The following is a 15,480-nucleotide window of genomic DNA, read 5'->3' on the forward strand; positions in this document are numbered from 1 at the left end:
AGTAGTTTGTATTAGTAGTGTTAGCAGTAGTTGTATTCGTAGTGTTAGCAGTAGTTTCGTATTAGTAGTGTTAGCAGTAGTATTGTATTAGTTGTATTAGTAGTGTTAGCAGTAGATTTTTATTAGTTGTATTAGTAGTGTTAGCGAGTTGTATTCGTAGTGTTAGCATTAGTTTGTATTAGTAGTGTTAGCAGTTGTTGTATTAGTAGTTGTAGCAGTAGTTTTTGTGTTAGTTTGTAGTTAGTGAGTGTTAGCAGTAGTTTTATTTGTTGTATTAGTAGTGTTAGCAGTATTGTATTAGTAGTGTTTAGCAGTAGTTTGTATTAGTTGTATTAGTAGTGTTAGCAGTAGTTGTATTAGTAGTGTTAGCAGTAGTGGTATTAGTTGTATTAATAGTGTTAGCAGTATTGTATTAGTAGTGTTAGCAGTAGTGGTTTATTGTATTAGTAGTGTTAGCAGTAGTTGTATTAGTTGTATTAGTAGTGTTAGCATAGTTGTATTAGTTGTATTAGTAGTGTTAGCAGTAGATTTTATTAGTTGTATTAGTAGTGTTAGCATTAGATTTTATTAGTTGTATTAGTAGTGTTAGCAGTAGTGGTATTAGTTGTATTAGTAGTTTTAGCAGTAGTGTATTAGTTGTATTAGTAGTGTTAGCAGTAGTTGTATTAGTAGTGTTAGCAGTAGTGGTTATTTGTTGTATTAGTAGTGTTAGCAGTAGTTGTATTAGTAGTGTTAGCAGTAGATTTTATTAGTTGTATTAGTAGTGTTAGCAGTAGATTTATTAGTTGTATTAGTAGTGTTAGCAGTAGTTGTATTAGTTGTATTAGTAGGTTAGCAGTAGATTTATATTAGTTGTATTAGTAGTGTTAGCAGTAGATTTTATTAGTTGTATTAGTAGTGTTAGCAGTATTGTATTAGTTGTATTAGTAGTGTTAGCAGTAGTTGTATTAGTAGTGTTAGCAGTAGTTGTATTAGTAGTGTTAGCAGTAGATTTTATTAGTTTGTATAGTAGTGTTTGCAGTAGATTTTTATTAGTTTTATTAGTAGTGTTAGCAGTAGTTGTATTAGTTGTATTAGTAGTGTTAGCAGTAGATTTTATTAGTTGTATTAGTAGTGTGCAGTAGATTTTATTAGTTGTATTAGTAGTGTTAGCAGTAGTTGTATTAGTTTTGTTAGTAGTGTTAGCAGTTGTATATTAGTTGTATTAGTAGTGTGGTAGCATTATTTTTTATTAGTTGTATTAGTAGTGTTAGCAGTAGTTGTATTTAGTAGTGTTAGCAGTAGTTTGTATTAGTTTATTAGTAGTGTTAGCAGTATTTTTTATTTAGTTGTATTAGTAGTGTTAGCAGTAGTTGTATTAGTAGTGTTAGCAGTAGTTTGTATTAGTTGTATTAGTAGTGTTAGCAGTAGTTGTATTAGTAGTGTTCAGTATGTATTAGTTGTTAATAGTGTTAGCAGTAGTTGTATTAGTAGTGTTAGCAGTAGTTGTAGTAGTAGTGTTAGCAGTAGTTGGTATTAGTTGTATTAGTAGTGTTAGCAGTAGTTGTATTAGTAGTGTTTAGCAGTAGTGGTATTAGTTGTATTAGTAGTGTTGCAGTAGTGGTATTAGTTGTATTAGTAGTGTTAGCAGTAGTTGTATAGTAGTGTTAGCAGTAGTGGTATTAGTTGTATTAGTATGTTTAGCAGTAGTTGTATTAGTAGTGTTAGCAGTAGTGGTATTAGTTGTATTAGTAGTGTTAGCAGTAGTTTATTAGTAGTGTTAGCAGTAGATTTTATTAGTTGTATTAGTAGTGTTAGCAGTAGATTTTATTAGTTGTATTAGTAGTGTTCAGCAGTAGTTGTATTAGTTGTATTAGTAGTGTTAGCAGTAGATTTTATTAGTTGTTTAGTAGTGTTAGCAGTAGATTTTATTAGTTGTATTAGTAGTGTTAGCAGTATTTGTATTAGTTGTTTAGTAGTGTTAGCAGTAGTTGTATTAGTAGTGTTAGCAGTAGTTGTATTAGTAGTGTTAGCAGTAGATTTATTAGTTGTATTGAGTAGTGTTAGCAGTAGATTTTATTAGTTGTATTAGTAGTGTTTGCAGTAGTTGTATTAGTTGTATTAGTAGTGTTAGCAGTAGATTTTATTAGTTTTATAGTAGTGTTAGCAGTAGATTTTTTATTAGTTGTATTAGTAGTGTTAGCAGTAGTTGTATTAGTTGTATTAGTAGTGTTAGCAGTTGTGTTATATTAGTTGTATTAGTATGTTAGCAGTTTTTTTATTAGTTGTATTAGTAGTGTTTAGCAGTAGTTGTATTAGTAGTGTTAGCAGTAGTTGATTAGTTGTATTAGTAGTGTTAGCAGTATTTTTTATTAGTTGTATTAGTAGTTGTTAGCAGTAGTTGTATTAGTAGTGTTAGCAGAGTTTGTATTAGTTGTATTAGTAGTGTTAGCAGTAGTTGTATTAGTAGTGTTAGCAGTAGTGGTATTAGTTGTATTAATAGTGTTAGCAGTAGTTGTATTAGTAGTGTTAGCAGTAGTTGTATAGTAGTGTTAGCAGTAGTGGTATTAGTTGTATTAGTAGTGTTAGCAGTAGTTGTATTAGTAGTGTTTTAGGGCAGTAGTGGTATTAGTTGTATTAGTAGTGTTAGCAGTAGTTGTATTAGTAGTGTTAGCAGTAGTTTTTATTAGTTGTATTAGTAGTTTAGCAGTAGATTTTATTAGTTGTATTAGTAGCGTTAGCAGTAGTTGTATTAGTTGTATTAGTAAGTGTTAGCAGTAGTTGTATTAGTTGTATTAGAGTGTTAGCAGTAGTTGTATTAGTAGTGTTAGCAGTAGTTTGTGTTAGTTGTATTAGTAGTGTTAGCAGTAGTTTTTATTTGTTGTATTAGTAGTGTTAGCAGTAGATTTTATTAGTTGTATTAGTAGTGTTAGCAGTAGTTGTATTAGTTGTATTAGTAGTGTTTAGCAGTAGTTGTATTAGTAGTGTTAGCAGTAGTTGTATTAGTTGTATTAGTAGTGTTAGCAGTAGTTGTATTAGTAGTGTTAGCAGTAGTTGTATTAGTTGTATTAGTAGTGTTAGCAGTAGTTTTTATTTGTGTATTAGTTAGTGTTAGCAGTAGTTGTATTAGTAGTGTTAGCAGTAGTTTTTATTTGTTGTATTAGTAGGTTAGCAGTAGATTTTATTAGTTGTATTAGTAGTGTTAGCAGTAGTTGTATTAGTTGTATTAGTAGTGTTAGCAGTAGTTGTATTAGTAGTGTTAGCAGTAGTTGTATTAGTTGTATTAGTAGTGTTAGCAGTAGTTGTATTAGTAGTGTTTAGCAGTATTTTTTATTAGTTGTATTAGTAGTGTTAGCAGTAGTTGTATTAGTAGTGTTAGCAGTAGTGGTATTAGTTGTATTAGTAGTGTTAGCAGTAGTTGTATTAGTAGTGTTAGCAGTAGTTGTATTAGTTGTATTAGTAGTGTTAGCAGTAGTTGTATTAGTTGTATTAGAAGTGTTAGCAGTAGATTTTATTAGTTGTATTAGTAGTGTTAGCAGTAGTTGTATTAGTTGTATTAGTAGTGTTAGCAGTAGTTGTATTAGTTGTATTAGAAGTGTTAGCAGTAGATTTTATTAGTTGTATTAGTAGTGTTAGCAGTAGTTTGTGTTAGTTGTATTAGTAGTGTTAGCAGTAGTTTTTATTTGTTGTATTAGTAGTGTTAGCAGTAGTTGTATTCGTAGTGTTAGCAGTAGTTGTATTCGTAGTGTTAGCAGTAGTTGTATTAGTAGTGTTAGCAGTAGTGGTATTAGTTGTATTAGTAGTGTTAGCAGTAGTTGTATTAGTAGTGTTAGCAGTAGTTGTATTAGTTGTATTAGTAGTGTTAGCAGTAGTTGTATTAGTTGTATTAGAAGTGTTAGCAGTAGATTTTATTAGTTGTATTAGTAGTGTTAGCAGTAGTTGTATTAGTTGTATTAGTAGTGTTAGCAGTAGTTGTATTAGTTGTATTAGAAGTGTTAGCAGTAGATTTTATTAGTTGTATTAGTAGTGTTAGCAGTAGTTTGTGTTAGTTGTATTAGTAGTGTTAGCAGTAGTTTTTATTTGTTGTATTAGTAGTGTTAGCAGTAGTTGTATTCGTAGTGTTAGCCGTAGTTGTATTCGTAGTGTTAGCAGTAGTTGTATTAGTTGTATTAGTAGTGTTAGCAGTAGTTGTATTAGTTGTATTAGTAGTGTTAGCAGTATTTTTTATTAGTTGTATTAGTAGTGTTAGCAGTAGTTGTATTAGTAGTGTAGCAGTAGTTGTATTAGTTGTATTAGTAGTGTTAGCAGTATTTTTTATTAGTTGTATTAGTAGTGTTAGCAGTAGTTGTATTAGTAGTGTTAGCAGTAGTTTGTATTAGTTGTATTAGTAGTGTTAGCAGTAGTTGTATTAGTAGTGTTAGCAGTAGTGGTATTAGTTGTATTAATAGTGTTAGCAGTAGTTGTATTAGTAGTGTTAGCAGTAGTTGTATTAGTAGTGTTAGCAGTAGTGGTATTAGTTGTATTAGTAGTGTTAGCAGTAGTTGTATTAGTAGTGTTAGCAGTAGTGGTATTAGTTGTATTAGTAGTGTTAGCAGTAGTTGTATTAGTAGTGTTAGCAGTAGTTTTTATTAGTTGTATTAGTAGTGTTAGCAGTAGATTTTATTAGTTGTATTAGTAGCGTTAGCAGTAGTTGTATTAGTTGTATTAGTAGTGTTAGCAGTAGTTGTATTAGTTGTATTAGTAGTGTTAGCAGTAGTTGTATTAGTAGTGTTAGCAGTAGTTTGTGTTAGTTGTATTAGTAGTGTTAGCAGTAGTTTTTATTTGTTGTATTAGTAGTGTTAGCAGTAGATTTTATTAGTTGTATTAGTAGTGTTAGCAGTAGTTGTATTAGTTGTATTAGTAGTGTTAGCAGTAGTTGTATTAGTAGTGTTAGCAGTAGTTGTATTAGTTGTATTAGTAGTGTTAGCAGTAGTTGTATTAGTAGTGTTAGCAGTAGTTGTATTAGTTGTATTAGTAGGTGTTAGCAGTAGTTTTTATTTGTTGTATTAGTAGTGTTAGCAGTAGTTGTATTAGTAGTGTTAGCAGTAGTTTTTATTTGTTGTATTAGTAGTGTAGCAGTAGATTTTATTAGTTGTATTAGTAGTGTTAGCAGTAGTTGTATTAGTTGTATTAGTAGTGTTAGCAGTAGTTGTATTAGTAGTGTTAGCAGTAGTTGTATTAGTTGTATTAGTAGTGTTAGCAGTAGTTGTATTAGTAGTGTTAGCAGTATTTTTTATAGTTGTATTAGTAGTGTTAGCAGTAGTTGTATTAGTAGTGTTAGCAGTAGTGGTATTAGTTGTATTAGTAGTGTTAGCAGTAGTTGTATTAGTAGTGTTAGCAGTAGTTGTATTAGTTGTATTAGTAGTGTTAGCAGTAGTTGTATTAGTTGTATTAGAAGTGTTAGCAGTAGATTTATTAGTTGTATTAGTAGTGTTAGCAGTAGTTGTATTAGTTGTATTAGTAGTGTTAGCAGTAGTTGTATTAGTTGTATTAGAAGTGTTAGCAGTAGATTTATTAGTTGTATTAGTAGTGTTAGCAGTAGTTTGTGTTAGTTGTATTAGTAGTGTTAGCAGTAGTTTTTATTGTTGTATTAGTAGTGTTAGCAGTAGTTGTATTCGTAGTGTTAGCAGTAGTTGTATTCGTAGTGTTAGCAGTAGTTGTATTAGTAGTGTTAGCAGTAGTGGTATTAGTTGTATTAGTAGTGTTAGCAGTAGTTGTATAGTAGTGTTAGCAGTAGTTGTATTAGTTGTATTAGTAGTGTTAGCAGTAGTTGTATTAGTTGTATTAGAAGTGTTAGCAGTAGATTTTATTAGTTGTATTAGTAGTGTTAGCAGTAGTTGTATTAGTTGTATTAGTAGTGTTAGCAGTAGTTGTATTAGTTGTATTAGAAGTGTTAGCAGTAGATTTTATTAGTTGTATTAGTAGTGTTAGCAGTAGTTTGTGTTAGTTGTATTAGTAGTGTTAGCAGTAGTTTTTATTTGTTGTATTAGTAGTGTTAGCAGTAGTTGTATTCGTAGTGTTAGCAGTAGTTGTATTCGTAGTGTTAGCAGTAGTTGTATTAGTTGTATTAGTAGTGTTAGCAGTAGTTGTATTAGTTGTATTAGTAGTGTTAGCAGTAGATTTTATTAGTTGTATTATTAGTGTTAGCAGTAGATTTTATTAGTTGTATTAGTAGTGTTAGCAGTAGTTGTATTAGTTGTGTTAGCAGTAGTTGTATTAGTTGTATTAGTAGTGTTAGTAGTAGTTGTATTAGTAGTGTTAGCAGTAGATTTTATTAGTTGTATTAGTAGTGTTAGCAGTAGTTGTATTAGTAGTATTAGTAGTGTTAGCAGTAGTTGTATTAGTTGTATTAGTAGTGTTAGCAGTAGATTTTATTAGTTGTATTAGTAGTGTTAGCAGTAGTTGTATTTGTTGTATTAGTAGTGTTAGCAGTAGTTGTATTAGTTGTATTAGTAGTGTTAGCAGTAGATTTTATTAGTTGTATTAGTAGTGTTAGCAGTAGTGGTATTAGTTGTATTAGTAGTGTTAGCAGTAGATTTTATTAGTTGTATTAGTAGTGTTAGCAGTAGTGGTATTAGTTGTATTAGTAGTGTTAGCAGTAGTTGTATTAGTAGTGTTAGCAGTAGATTTTATTAGTTGTATTAGTAGTGTCAGCAGTAGATTTTATTAGTTGTATTAGTAGTGTTAGCAGTAGTTGTATTAGTTGTATTAGTAGTGTTAGCAGTAGATTTTATTAGTTGTATTAGTAGTGTTAGCAGTAGATTTTATTAGTTGTATTAGTAGTGTTAGCAGTAGTTGTATTAGTTGTATTAGTAGTGTTAGCAGTAGTTGTATTAGTAGTGTTAGCAGTAGTTGTATTAGTAGTGTTAGCAGTAGATTTTATTAGTTGTATTAGTAGTGTTAGCAGTAGATTTTATTAGTTGTATTAGTAGTGTTAGCAGTAGTTGTATTAGTTGTATTAGTAGTGTTAGCAGTAGTTGTATTAGTAGTGTTAGCAGTAGATTTTATTAGTTGTATTAGTAGTGTTAGCAGTAGATTTTATTAGTTGTATTAGTAGTGTTAGCAGTAGTTGTATTAGTTGTATTAGTAGTGTTAGCAGTAGTTGTATTAGTTGCATTAGTAGTGTTAGCAGTAGTTGTATTAGTAGTGTTAGCAGTAGTTGTATTCGTAGTGTTAGCAGTAGTTGTATTAGTAGTGTTAGCAGTAGTGGTATTAGTTGTATTAGTAGTGTTAGCAGTAGTTGTATTAGTAGTGTTAGCAGTAGTTTTTATTAGTTGTATTAGTAGTGTTAGCAGTAGATTTTATTAGTTGTATTAGTAGCGTTAGCAGTAGTTGTATTAGTTGTATTAGTAGTGTTAGCAAGTAGTTGTATTAGTTGTATTAGTAGTGTTAGCAGTAGTTGTATTAGTAGTGTTAGCAGTAGTTTGTGTTAGTTGTATTAGTAGTGTTAGCAGTAGTTTTTATTTGTTGTATAGTAGTGTTAGCAGTAGATTTTATTAGTTGTATTAGTAGTGTTAGCAGTAGTTGTATTAGTTGTATTAGTAGTGTTAGCAGTAGTTGTATTAGTAGTGTTAGCAGTAGTTGTATTAGTTGTATTAGTAGTGTTAGCAGTAGTTGTATTAGTAGTGTTAGCAGTAGTTGTATTAGTTGTATTAGTAGTGTTAGCAGTAGTTTTTATTTGTTGTATTAGTAGTGTTAGCAGTAGTTGTATTAGTAGTGTTAGCAGTAGTTTTTATTTGTTGTATTAGTAGTGTTAGCAGTAGATTTTATTAGTTGTATTAGTAGTGTTAGCAGTAGTTGTATTAGTTGTATTAGTAGTGTTAGCAGTAGTTGTATTAGTAGTGTTAGCAGTAGTTGTATTAGTTGTATTAGTAGTGTTAGCAGTAGTTGTATTAGTAGTGTTAGCAGTATTTTTTATTAGTTGTATTAGTAGTGTTAGCAGTAGTTGTATTAGTAGTGTTAGCAGTAGTGGTATTAGTTGTATTAGTAGTGTTAGCAGTAGTTGTATTAGTAGTGTTAGCAGTAGTTGTATTAGTTGTATTAGTAGTGTTAGCAGTAGTTGTATTAGTTGTATTAGAAGTGTTAGCAGTAGATTTTATTAGTTGTATTAGTAGTGTTAGCAGTAGTTGTATTAGTTGTATTAGTAGTGTTAGCAGTAGTTGTATTAGTTGTATTAGAAGTGTTAGCAGTAGATTTTATTAGTTGTATTAGTAGTGTTAGCAGTAGTTGTATTAGTTGTGTTAGCAGTAGTTGTATTAGTTGTATTAGTAGTGTTAGTAGTAGTTGTATTAGTAGTGTTAGCAGTTGTTGTATTAGTAGTGTTAGCAGTAGTTGTATTAGTTGTATTAGTAGTGTTAGCAGTAGATTTTATTTGTTGTATTAGTAGTGTTAGCAGTAGTTGTATTAGTAGTGTTAGCAGTAGTTTGTGTTAGTTGTATTAGTAGTGTTAGCAGTAGTTTTTATTTGTTGTATTAGTAGTGTTAGCAGTAGTTGTATTCGTAGTGTTAGCAGTAGTTGTATTAGTAGTGTTAGCAGTAGTTGTATTAGTTGTATTAGTAGTGTTAGCAGTAGTTGTATTAGTTGTATTAGTAGTGTTAGCAGTAGATTTTATTAGTTGTATTATTAGTGTTAGCAGTAGATTTTATTAGTTGTATTAGTAGTGTTAGCAGTAGTTGTATTAGTTGTGTTAGCAGTAGTTGTATTAGTTGTATTAGTAGTGTTAGTAGTAGTTGTATTAGTAGTGTTAGCAGTAGATTTTATTAGTTGTATTAGTAGTGTTAGCAGTAGTTGTATTAGTAGTATTAGTAGTGTTAGCAGTAGTTGTATTAGTTGTATTAGTAGTGTTAGCAGTAGATTTTATTAGTTGTATTAGTAGTGTTAGCAGTAGTTGTATTTGTTGTATTAGTAGTGTTAGCAGTAGTTGTATTAGTTGTATTAGTAGTGTTAGCAGTAGATTTTATTAGTTGTATTAGTAGTGTTAGCAGTAGTGGTATTAGTTGTATTAGTAGTGTTAGCAGTAGATTTTATTAGTTGTATTAGTAGTGTTAGCAGTAGTGGTATTAGTTGTATTAGTAGTGTTAGCAGTAGTTGTATTAGTAGTGTTAGCAGTAGATTTTATTAGTTGTATTAGTAGTGTTAGCAGTAGATTTTATTAGTTGTATTAGTAGTGTTAGCAGTAGTTGTATTAGTTGTATTAGTAGTGTTAGCAGTAGATTTTATTAGTTGTATTAGTAGTGTTAGCAGTAGATTTTATTAGTTGTATTAGTAGTGTTAGCAGTAGTTGTATTAGTTGTATTAGTAGTGTTAGCAGTAGTTGTATTAGTAGTGTTAGCAGTAGTTGTATTAGTAGTGTTAGCAGTAGATTTTATTAGTTGTATTAGTAGTGTTAGCAGTAGATTTTATTAGTTGTATTAGTAGTGTTAGCAGTAGTTGTATTAGTTGTATTAGTAGTGTTAGCAGTAGTTGTATTAGTAGTGTTAGCAGTAGATTTTATTAGTTGTATTAGTAGTGTTAGCAGTAGATTTTATTAGTTGTATTAGTAGTGTTAGCAGTAGTTGTATTAGTTGTATTAGTAGTGTTAGCAGTTGTTGTATTAGTTGTATTAGTAGTGTTAGCAGTATTTTTTATTAGTTGTATTAGTAGTGTTAGCAGTAGTTGTATTAGTAGTGTTAGCAGTAGTTGTATTAGTTGTATTAGTAGTGTTATCAGTATTTTTTATTAGTTGTATTAGTAGTGTTAGCAGTAGTTGTATTAGTAGTGTTAGCAGTAGTTTGTATTAGTTGTATTAGTAGTGTTAGCAGTAGTTGTATTAGTAGTGTTAGCAGTAGTGGTATTAGTTGTATTAGTAGTGTTAGCAGTAGTTGTATTAGTAGTGTTAGCAGTAGTGGTATTAGTTGTATTAGTAGTGTTAGCAGTAGTTGTATTAGTAGTGTTAGCAGTAGTTTTTATTAGTTGTATTAGTAGTGTTAGCAGTAGATTTTATTAGTTGTATTAGTAGCGTTAGCAGTAGTTGTATTAGTTGTATTAGTAGTGTTAGCAGTAGTTGTATTAGTTGTATTAGTAGTGTTAGCAGTAGTTGTATTAGTAGTGTTAGCAGTAGTTTGTGTTAGTTGTATTAGTAGTGTTAGCAGTAGTTTTTATTTGTTGTATTAGTAGTGTTAGCAGTAGATTTTATTAGTTGTATTAGTAGTGTTAGCAGTAGTTGTATTAGTTGTATTAGTAGTGTTAGCAGTAGTTGTATTAGTAGTGTTAGCAGTAGTTGTATTAGTTGTATTAGTAGTGTTAGCAGTAGTTGTATTAGTAGTGTTAGCAGTAGTTGTATTAGTTGTATTAGTAGTGTTAGCAGTAGTTTTTATTTGTTGTATTAGTAGTGTTAGCAGTAGTTGTATTAGTAGTGTTAGCAGTAGTTTTTATTTGTTGTATTAGTAGTGTTAGCAGTAGATTTTATTAGTTGTATTAGTAGTGTTAGCAGTAGTTGTATTAGTTGTATTAGTAGTGTTAGCAGTAGTTGTATTAGTAGTGTTAGCAGTAGTTGTATTAGTTGTATTAGTAGTGTTAGCAGTAGTTGTATTAGTAGTGTTAGCAGTATTTTTTATTAGTTGTATTAGTAGTGTTAGCAGTAGTTGTATTAGTAGTGTTAGCAGTAGTGGTATTAGTTGTATTAGTAGTGTTAGCAGTAGTTGTATTAGTAGTGTTAGCAGTAGTTGTATTAGTTGTATTAGTAGTGTTAGCAGTAGTTGTATTAGTTGTATTAGAAGTGTTAGCAGTAGATTTTATTAGTTGTATTAGTAGTGTTAGCAGTAGTTGTATTAGTTGTATTAGTAGTGTTAGCAGTAGTTGTATTAGTTGTATTAGAAGTGTTAGCAGTAGATTTTATTAGTTGTATTAGTAGTGTTAGCAGTAGTTGTATTAGTTGTGTTAGCAGTAGTTGTATTAGTTGTATTAGTAGTGTTAGTAGTAGTTGTATTAGTAGTGTTAGCAGTTGTTGTATTAGTAGTGTTAGCAGTAGTTGTATTAGTTGTATTAGTAGTGTTAGCAGTAGATTTTATTTGTTGTATTAGTAGTGTTAGCAGTAGTTGTATTAGTAGTGTTAGCAGTAGTTTGTGTTAGTTGTATTAGTAGTGTTAGCAGTAGTTTTTATTTGTTGTATTAGTAGTGTTAGCAGTAGTTGTATTCGTAGTGTTAGCAGTAGTTGTATTAGTAGTGTTAGCAGTAGTTGTATTAGTTGTATTAGTAGTGTTAGCAGTAGTTGTATTAGTTGTATTAGTAGTGTTAGCAGTCGATTTTATTAGTTGTATTATTAGTGTTAGCAGTAGATTTTATTAGTTGTATTAGTAGTGTTAGCAGTAGTTGTATTAGTTGTGTTAGCAGTAGTTGTATTAGTTGTATTAGTAGTGTTAGTAGTAGTTGTATTAGTAGTGTTAGCAGTAGATTTTATTAGTTGTATTAGTAGTGTTAGCAGTAGTTGTATTAGTAGTATTAGTAGTGTTAGCAGTAGTTGTATTAGTTGTATTAGTAGTGTTAGCAGTAGATTTTATTAGTTGTATTAGTAGTGTTAGCAGTAGTTGTATTAGTTGTATTAGTAGTGTTAGCAGTAGTTGTATTAGTTGTATTAGTAGTGTTAGCAGTAGATTTTATTAGTTGTATTAGTAGTGTTAGCAGTAGTGGTATTAGTTGTATTAGTAGTGTTAGCAGTAGTGGTATTAGTTGTATTAGTAGTGTTAGCAGTAGTGGTATTAGTTGTATTAGTAGTGTTAGCAGTAGTGGTATTAGTTGTATTAGTAGTGTTAGCAGTAGTGGTATTAGTTGTATTAGTAGTGTTAGCAGTAGTGGTATTAGTTGTATTAGTAGTGTTAGCAGTAGTGGTATTAGTTGTATTAGTAGTGTTAGCAGTAGTTGTATTAGTAATGTTAGCAGTAGATTTTATTAGTAGTATTAGTAGTGTTAGCAGTAGATTTTATTAGTAGTATTAGTAGTGTTAGCAGTAGTGGTATTAGTTGTATTAGTAGTGTTAGCAGTTGTTGTATTAGTAGTGTTAGCAGTAGTTTGTGTTAGTTGTATTAGTAGTGTTAGCAGTAGTTTTTATTTGTTGTATTAGTAGTGTTAGCAGTAGTTGTATTAGTAGTGTTAGCAGTAGTTTGTATTAGTTGTATTAGTAGTGTTAGCAGTAGTTGTATTAGTAGTGTTAGCAGTAGTTTTTATTAGTTGTATTAGTAGTGTTAGCAGTAGTTGTATTAGTTGTATTATTAGTTGTAGGCCTATTAACTGTTTTATGCTGTTAATGTACTTTTTAGTTTGTTATTATTTAATTTTTATTATTTTTAGACCGTAGTTGCCATATTATTTGTTGTTAAGTATTGTTTGTTTGTTTCATTTATTTTATTTTTTTGGACACAAGTTGGTGCCTCTCAAGAGATTTCATCCTTGAAAATATCTAATAAATATATACAAGTACATTTTCATAAACAAAGATGTTCTGTACATGCTAAGAAAAGTTACTGCTATGCAGTAAGTGCTATGCCCTTTTCCCCTGTAAGGTGAGAAGTGTTGGGATACAATAGTGGGGCAATATACTGTATGACCCCAGAAAAAGAGATTTGCAGAGAGAGAAAGGAGTAAAATAGATAAGGGAAATGACAGAGACAGACAGACAGACAGAAGGGATTCAACCACCTATCATGGTGGAAATTACAAGATTATGTTATAATACTTTTATTGCATCAAATGGTTGTTTTATATAACCGAATAGAGGATTTTTATAACTATTGTGTGTGTGTTCTACTGAGGATGGGCCTCTGGGAGATAACACTTACAGGAGATTTATGATGTCTTTTGGGTGATAAAACCTAAAGAGACCGCATTCCAGAGCATGAGTTTATGTTTCTGTTCTATATGGTACCAGGGAGAGATGACCCCAGTGCCAGACACTGGTCTCTACACAAAGATAACTGTTTTTACAGCAGATACTGTCTGCTGTGAATTATAAGTATCTTTCATACAAATCTTAACCTTGTGACCCATTCTATATATCTGTTGTTCATCATGTAGGTTGAAAGGGGTGTATCTTAGCTATAAAAGACCTTTGTATTTTTGTCTCAGGGCTCTCAACGAGTCATCTGAGGGTGACTCGATGACCAGCCGTCATTATCGTAGAGCCCTCAATCGATTCACTTTATATGTGTGAGTTGTATTGACCTGCTCCATTATTAATAAGTGATTAAAGATTTAGTTTAAGTATAACTCTGACTTGTGTGATAAGGTTGTCTCCTCATTTGATAGTAAGGAAATGAACCACCACACTAACCCCAACCATCCCAACTACAGGTGCTATACTCCCAGCCCATATCCCAAACCACATCCAAGTGGCACTACCCCCCTTTCGTCCCAGACCAGGTAAAAGCCATGGTTAGCCAAAGGGCTGAGTCCCAGTGCCACAGACACACGAGGCAGCACGTGGTGGAGGAGGGCCAGGAGAGCCAGGCCAGAGTACCCAGGGCTAATCCCCTTAGCGCCAGGGTCAAGGACTTGCTAGGAGGGAGGGACACCTGGGGAGATACCGTACACTACCGGCTGCCACGGCGTAGGGGGAGTAACAGAGACAGGTGTCAGTGTGTATGTGTGTGTCTACAGTATGTGTGTTAGTTGGCTGAAGTCCTCCTTTATGACGTAGGGTTAGAGTGTGTTCCGGAGGCTTTTAGCATTCAGTTTAACGTAAAGTAACCATAGCAGTATCTCAAGAACAGTTGCTCACCTGCAGTTCTAGACCACTGGCACATGTCCTGCTCTGAGTCTGAAGCAGTGGCTCACCTCCAGCCTTACAGTGCTCTAGTTTCTGTATGAGTGTGTATCTCAGTCATTGAACTTTTATTTCCATGAAGCTTTATAACCCTGGCCTACTTGTTTTTCCCCTGAACTCTAGTTCTAGAATTTGAATGCCATCTATTTCTCTACACCATTAGCCTATTCCTCCAGTTCTATCTCTAGAACCCACCTGCAGCTCCAGAACCTTGACGCGGTGCCTGTGGTTCCTCAGCTCCTCCTGAAGCTCTGAGATGGTCTCCCTCAGCGACAGAATCTGCTGTTTCCTCTCCTCGTTCTCATGCAGCCAATAGGAGACTTCGTCTGTGCAACGGAACATGTCTGGACAGCGCTGGTCCTCGGTCTGGGGCAGGGTGGCCACCAGACGGCACATCCCATCCTCCATCACCTGGTTACTGTAGTCCCCGCACTGGGAGCCCCCGCCACCACCGCCAATCTGATGACTAGTGGGGTCTTCTCCATGGACCTCCCGGACCAGGAGGACATACAGAGCCAGCCACAAGCCCAAGAGGGGGGTACAGTGAGGGGGTAGGAAGGCCATTGTTCTCCTCTGGTTGGAACGTCCTATCTTGGTCAGAGAGAGTGGTCTGTCTGGCTCTGGAGACTGGCAGGTTCAGGTTCAGGTTTAGCTTTCTCTCTGTAGGATGGGCAAAAAAAGCTTTAGTACTATAAAATCACTGCACACTGGTAGGCCTATATGTACCACCAGATCATCATTACTCTACTTAGCAGACATTCTTATGCAGAGCAACTAAGGTTAAGTGCCTTGCTCAAGGGCACATCAACAGATTTTTATACCTAGGCAGCTCAGGGATTCAAACCAGCGATATTTCAGCTCTTAACCAATAGGTTACCTGGCGCCCCATCGTAGACATATTCATAGCTCACACCAATGCCCACCTCCCAACCACAACCTTTGACCTGCTCTAATAGCGTGATTAATAGGTTGTGAACTCTGAGCACTGAAGTGAATACTAGGTGAACCTACCATGTTGTAATAGTTTAATTGCATCATAACTGATATACATGTTTTCAAATAACTGAGTAGCATTTACTGACACACAAATACATAAGCCAATGTATCTCAAATCCCCCTCCAAAACAACATACTATTTAATCACTCTATTTATTCACACAACACAATAAAACCCAACAACAAACCCAGTATAGAACCCCCCTGTGCATGTACAGAGTTAGATACAGAGCTGTGTAAACAAAGAAGTTTGGTATTTCTTTACCTCTCTCCTGGCCAGTCTCTCACCCCTGTCCTTACACCATCCTGGTCGTAAGACCCTCCCCATTACTCTCCGTCTCCGTCGTTCCTTCTCTCCTCCAATCTCCACCTCTCTATCTCTCTATGTGAAAGAGTGATTTAGAGCAGTGTGGCTGTAACACAGTGGACATCTTATCCCCATAATCCACCTTAGAGGATTCCCCTGAGGGAGGGAGGGAGGGAGGGAGGGAGGGAGGGAGGGAAGGGAGGGAGGGAGGGAGGAAGGAAGGAAGGAAGGAAGGAAGGAAGGAAGGAAGGAAGGAAGGAAGGAAGGAAGGAAGGAAGGAAGGAAGGAAGGAAGGAAGGAAGGAAGGAAGGAAGGAAGGAAGGAAGGAAGGGGATGCTGTGAAAATAGGATTAGGGATGAGCTG

General features: G+C 33.1%; 1 protein-coding gene across 1 annotated transcript in view; it reads right to left on the minus strand.

Annotated features, from left to right (window-relative positions):
- Positions 1–15,219, minus strand: part of LOC109875743 (angiopoietin-related protein 7-like) — a 60,192-nt gene extending 44,973 nt beyond the window's left edge. The window contains exons 1-2 of the mRNA XM_031800152.1: positions 15,075–15,219; positions 14,009–14,473 (exon numbers count right to left, since the gene is read on the minus strand). Of these exons, the coding sequence (XP_031656012.1) occupies positions 14,009–14,377 (369 nt within the window). The 5' untranslated portion in view covers positions 14,378–14,473; positions 15,075–15,219. The remainder of the gene's footprint in view (positions 1–14,008; positions 14,474–15,074) is intronic.
- Positions 15,220–15,480: the final 261 nt, after the last annotated feature.

The sequence above is a fragment of the Oncorhynchus kisutch genome, linkage group LG21 (genome assembly GCF_002021735.2).
Source record: "Oncorhynchus kisutch isolate 150728-3 linkage group LG21, Okis_V2, whole genome shotgun sequence".
Taxonomy (NCBI): domain Eukaryota; kingdom Metazoa; phylum Chordata; class Actinopteri; order Salmoniformes; family Salmonidae; genus Oncorhynchus; species Oncorhynchus kisutch.